The sequence below is a fragment of the Monoraphidium neglectum genome (genome assembly GCF_000611645.1).
Source record: "Monoraphidium neglectum strain SAG 48.87 unplaced genomic scaffold scaffold04257, whole genome shotgun sequence".
NCBI classification, from domain to species: domain Eukaryota; kingdom Viridiplantae; phylum Chlorophyta; class Chlorophyceae; order Sphaeropleales; family Selenastraceae; genus Monoraphidium; species Monoraphidium neglectum.
Window position 1 is genome coordinate 1 of NW_014009372.1, and position 4,791 is coordinate 4,791.

The 4,791-nt window shown below is 65.5% G+C and overlaps 1 protein-coding gene across 1 annotated transcript; it reads right to left on the reverse strand.

Moving 5' to 3' along the window:
- Positions 1-88: 88 nt before the first annotated feature.
- MNEG_14103 (hypothetical protein) lies at positions 89-3,503 on the reverse strand (the record flags this gene model as incomplete). The annotated part of the gene is made up of 8 exons (XM_014037425.1): positions 89-106; positions 242-384; positions 766-840; positions 1,136-1,310; positions 1,787-1,984; positions 2,277-2,324; positions 2,578-2,622; positions 2,856-3,503. The coding sequence occupies 8 exons, from the start codon at positions 3,501-3,503 to the stop codon at positions 89-91; spliced, it is 1,350 nt and encodes a 449-aa protein (XP_013892879.1).
- Positions 3,504-4,791: the final 1,288 nt, after the last annotated feature.

Consider the following 4,791-nt stretch of genomic DNA (forward strand, 5'->3'; position numbering starts at 1 on the left):
GCGTGTAGCTGAAGCAAGGGGCTGGGGGAAGTCTGGTTGCATCGGGGCGTAGAGGGGGTGTCGACGCTTACCAGTCGCGCCTCAGTAACTAGGACTGCGCATCAGACTGAACACACGAGGTCGGCGGGCAAAATCTCGCTGGAGCAAGGGGAGGCGACAGCCGCCGCCCCCAGTCGGGTTCCAGCGCCAGCCACCACCCTGTGCCCCAGGCGAGGGTATGCAAGGCCGCCCCCCCTCGCACCTTGTCGTCGGAGCCCACCAGCACGCACACCGCGCGGATGGCGTTGGCCCGCACGAGCCGGGACGACGCGTCCCCCACCGCGCCCAGCGCGCACAGCATGGCGCACGCGTGGCGCATCACGCGCGCGTCGTCGCTGATGGCCACTGGGGTGCGGATTGGCAATCGTTGGCAAGACATTGGCGAGCCCAATTCATGTGAGGATGTGGTGGGTTGCAACCAGGCAGCGTTCCCTGCTTCGTGCGTTCAGTGCAAACAACAACAACATCAGCATACACAAACACATACACACACACAGGTGCTGCCGAGGTCACCCAACAACTTCACAACCAGAGCGCGCCCCCTATCCCCCTCTGGCTGGTGGCCAGAGGGGGAAGGCCCTGTCGCCCAAGATGTCTGGATTCAGGGTTTAGGGTCCAGGTGCAGTGCTGCCGCGCCATCAGGAGATGCAAAAATACAAGGCCCACGCCGCTCAGCGCATTGAGGGCGCCGTGTGAAAACTTCAGAAACACCCACGCAGGCCTCACTTGCGACGAGCTGCTGCAGCGCCACGTCCTCCCTGGCCAGCAGCTCCAGGTTGGAGGGGTCCTCACACAGACGCGCTGGAAAAGGGGGGGAGGGGGAGTCGGGAGAAGGCCGGGAGACGGGTGATTGGTGGACGCGTCGGAGGCAGGGGGGTGAGGGGCAAAAGCGATGGGAAACTGAGCGAGTGCGCCGGGGTGGCGGGAGGAGGGGGAAGCTTGTTAGGCGGAACGACGCTCAGCCATTCCTGCAGCGCTTTTGCAGTGGAATTCCAAAGCTGGCAAACAGAGCCCGGGAGCCTCGCGCCGCAAACTCTGCAGAGCGCAAGCGCAATGGACACGCACGCGACCCGCGTCCGGGCGCCGCATCCCTCACCCAGTGCCCCGGCCAGCAGGGGGTGCTGTATGGTGCTGCGCTTGAAGATGAGGCCGAACAGCGGCGTGAGCTTGTGGGGCGCGACGCCCAGCACGATGGCGCTGTAGCTGGTGGTCGCAGGGGCAGCCAGCTCGACCTCAAAGCGGGAGAAGGCCGCGTCCGACAGGATGCGCACCTGGAGTGTGTGTGTGTGTGTGTGTGTGTGTGTGTGTGTGTGTTTGTGTGTGTGTGTGTGAGTGAGTGTGCGTGTGCGTGTGCGTGTGCGTGTGCGTGTGCGTGTGAACCCGGGGTAGGGTGCTATGGGTAGCTGTTATGCTTCAGAGCTTCATGCAGGGGAGGACGCATGGGGGCCCATTCCCGGGCCCCCAGGGAGTGGATGACTCATGGGAATGGGAGGAGGCTGACACCAGGGCGCAGGGCTGCTTGTGGGCTGAGGGGGGGAAATGGCAGGCAGCCGCGGCCTGCGTGTATCAAGCATCGTGGCCACGGCCTGCGCACGCGCAGCCTGCCGTGCGACTGCCCAGTGTTGAACGCCACGGCCCTCTAGGAGACAACAGTGCGCCGTCGCCAATTCGGAGCAGGAGGCTCGAATAACGCCCCGCCGGCAGCAAGCAGCGAATTGAAGCAGCGCGGCCCGCGGCGCGCACGCACATTTGCGAGGGACAGGGAGCGCAGGGCGGTGGCGGGCGTGAGCTCTGGCAGGTACTCGAGTGGGTTGCCGTAGAGCTGCAGGCTCTCCAGCCGCCCCAGGGTGCGCAGGTCGAACAGCAGCTTGGCGATCCTGTTGTTGGACAGGTCCAGCTCGCGGAGGGCGCGGCAGTAATGGAGGTCCGCGGGGACGGCCGACAGCTGGGGGCGGTGGGGGCGGGGTAAATGGTGGGGGAAACTGTCGGGAGCGCTCAGGTTTGGGTCGAGGGGCTGAGGATCAGAGGTGGAGGTGATGGGTGTGGAAAGCCAGCTGGATTATGGCGGGAAGTTGGCATGGGGATCCGGCGGGCCAGGTGTGCAGGTGTTGTAGCGCTATGGGGCGCAGCGCTGTGGGGCAGCAAGGAGCGCAGGTTTGGTGGCGAGGCGGGGTAAGCAGGCCTGGAACGACGCCATCGCGAGGCAGTAACATGAGTTTCTCATCCCCCCGCCCCACCAGGTTGTTGTCTGCCGCCAGCAGCTCCAGCTCAGACAGGCGGCCAATCTGAGTGCGGGGCCAACAGCGTATCAGCGGACGCTTCGCTGCTTTGTCACGTTGCGGCAAGGGGAGCGACCCCGCAGCCAGGGCTTGCCAAGCGGCAGACCAGCGCCGGGCATTCGCCACTGGACTGGGCACGTTCGGCACCCAGGTTGTGATGCAGTCAAGTGTGGGTGGGCGCGAAGCAGCCTCCCAGCCGCTGGTTGCGTTCGCAGCTGCAGAGCGGGCGCATCAGAGCAGGCATCGGCTGCCCACCCACCTCTGCCGGCAGCGCTGTCAGCTTGTTGTTGCTGAGCCTCAGCACCTGCCGCCAGAACGAGGCGGAGCGGCGTCAGCTCCGCAGCGAGGTTGTTATGAAACGCACCCATGGCTGCTGCTTGCCTGGTGGCCACATGGCCTGCACAACCGCCACCCCGCTCACAGGCCGCCACTGCCAGAGAGCACCCTGCGTCGGCGACAAACGCGGCTGGCCCCTCAGACGCCGATCTGCAGGCCCCTTGCTGCATTGGACAAATAGAAACTCGCGTGCGTGCCCACCTTGATGCGGGGCAGGTCCCCGACGACCGGCGGCAGCGACGCCAGCCCACACCCGCTGAGGCTCAGCCCGCGCAGCGCCCCCCACCGCCGCGGCTCCACGCCCCACGCGGCGGCCGCCCAGCCGAGCCCCTCGCAGAGCTTCAGGCGCCGCGCGGTGCTGGTGTCCAGCTGGCGCAGCAGCGCGGTGACGAGAGACTCGGAAGCGGCGCCAGATCCGGAGGTCCGTTTGAACGTGAGCGCCCTCAGGACCGGGGCCGTGCGGGTGTAGGACAGCCGCAGCTCCAGCCGCGGCGCGGGCGGCTCTTGGAATTCCGAGGCGAGGACGACGGCGCCGCCGGCGCTGGATGGGGCGGGGTCGGGCGGCGGCGCCGCGGAGAGGGTCACCGAGACGCGCTCGGACGCGTGCGCGGCGACGAGCGCGGCGGCGGCGCGCGCGAGGCGCCCCGTGACGGCCGCCTCCTCGTCGGATTGGGACCAGTCGATGTCTAGGCGCGGGCCGGGCGGCGGCGGGTGCGGCGTGTACGCCGCGCCGCTGGCGGACGCCCGCGCGGGCGGCGAGGGGGGTGCTCCAGGCTCATCTGGGGGCCCATACTCCAGCTCGAGGTGGAAGCTGGCCTCTGGGGCGCCCCCATACAGCCCGCGAAACATTGAGATATAGCGACGTAAGGTTGACTACCGCCTCATCAGCTGCGGGAGTAGGGGATCCTGCCGCCGTCCTCCGCTCGTGGCCGGACCCACTGCATCAAGCCAGAGCGTGCAGCGGGGTGGCGCGTGTGTTGCTGGGCCCAGCGATCGCCGCTTTGGTTGCTATCTCTCGCTTCGTGGGACGAGGCGATAAATGTCTCTGAGTTGCGCTCCCAATAAAGCAAGGAGAGCCGGGCTGACGGCAAAATAGAGAGCTACAGGGCAGGGTGTCCACAGGTTGCTTCGAAAGGAGCAAAGTACATCACTGGTGGTTCATTAACGATGAGTCAAATGATCGATGGCGCAAGGTGCACGATAAAATATGGCGTGACACGCGGGTGTGACAAATGCTTCGGGTGACACTTACGTTCGCGTGGCGTGCACTGCTGCGCATCGCAAGAAGTGTGTATGGCATGCTAGGCTCTTTTGAAACGAAGCGACTGCAAGGAGTGATCTCGCGGAGCGCAGCATGAGCAGCACGACGTGACTGCTGATTGCCGGGCTTCTAACTAAAACTATTTTTTTCATAGCCTGGTAATATTGCTGTTCGTGTCAGCGATCAGGTTGCAACATGGGAGTGCACGGCCTCTGGCCGCTTCTGGAGCCGGTGGGGCGCCGCATCAACATCGAGGCTATCACAAACAAGCGTCTTGCAGTCGGTGGGCGCCCGTGGCCGGCGTGGGCAAGGGCGTGCCCACGGTCGCTGTGGGCGGGAGCGAAGCACAGCATGAGGAGCGGCGCGATCGCTGCTTTGATATTTCTGCGGCGCCCAGCTGCAATGCCTGTTGTGAATGTCCATAACCCTTACAAGTTGGCTGTCCCTGGCCGTGAAAAGCACCTGCCTGAGCGCATGCGAATGGGCCCTCAGTCCAGCCGCTCAGGGGCATTCAAGCTACTGTGCTGTCGCAGCCTCGCCCACCTGTGTCCCCCGACCCTTGTGACTGCAACCCACAGATGCTTCGATATGGCTGTTCCAATTCATCCGCGCCATGCGGGACGAGCGCGGGGACCTGATACAAAACGCCCACCTGCTGGGGTTCTTCCGGCGAATCTGCAGGTTGGCTGACGCCGGCGAGCCTCCAACGCGGCAGCCGGTAGGCTGACGTAATCGTGTACCCTCCTCCCAGCAGCGGGCTGCTGGATGCGTGGGTCTACGCCGCTGCGGTCCTTGCCGCCGCCATCCTTTGCACGCCTGTGATCCGTGCACCCTTTCCTCACCCCCCCCCCCCCTTTGAGCTACACACCCCTCTGT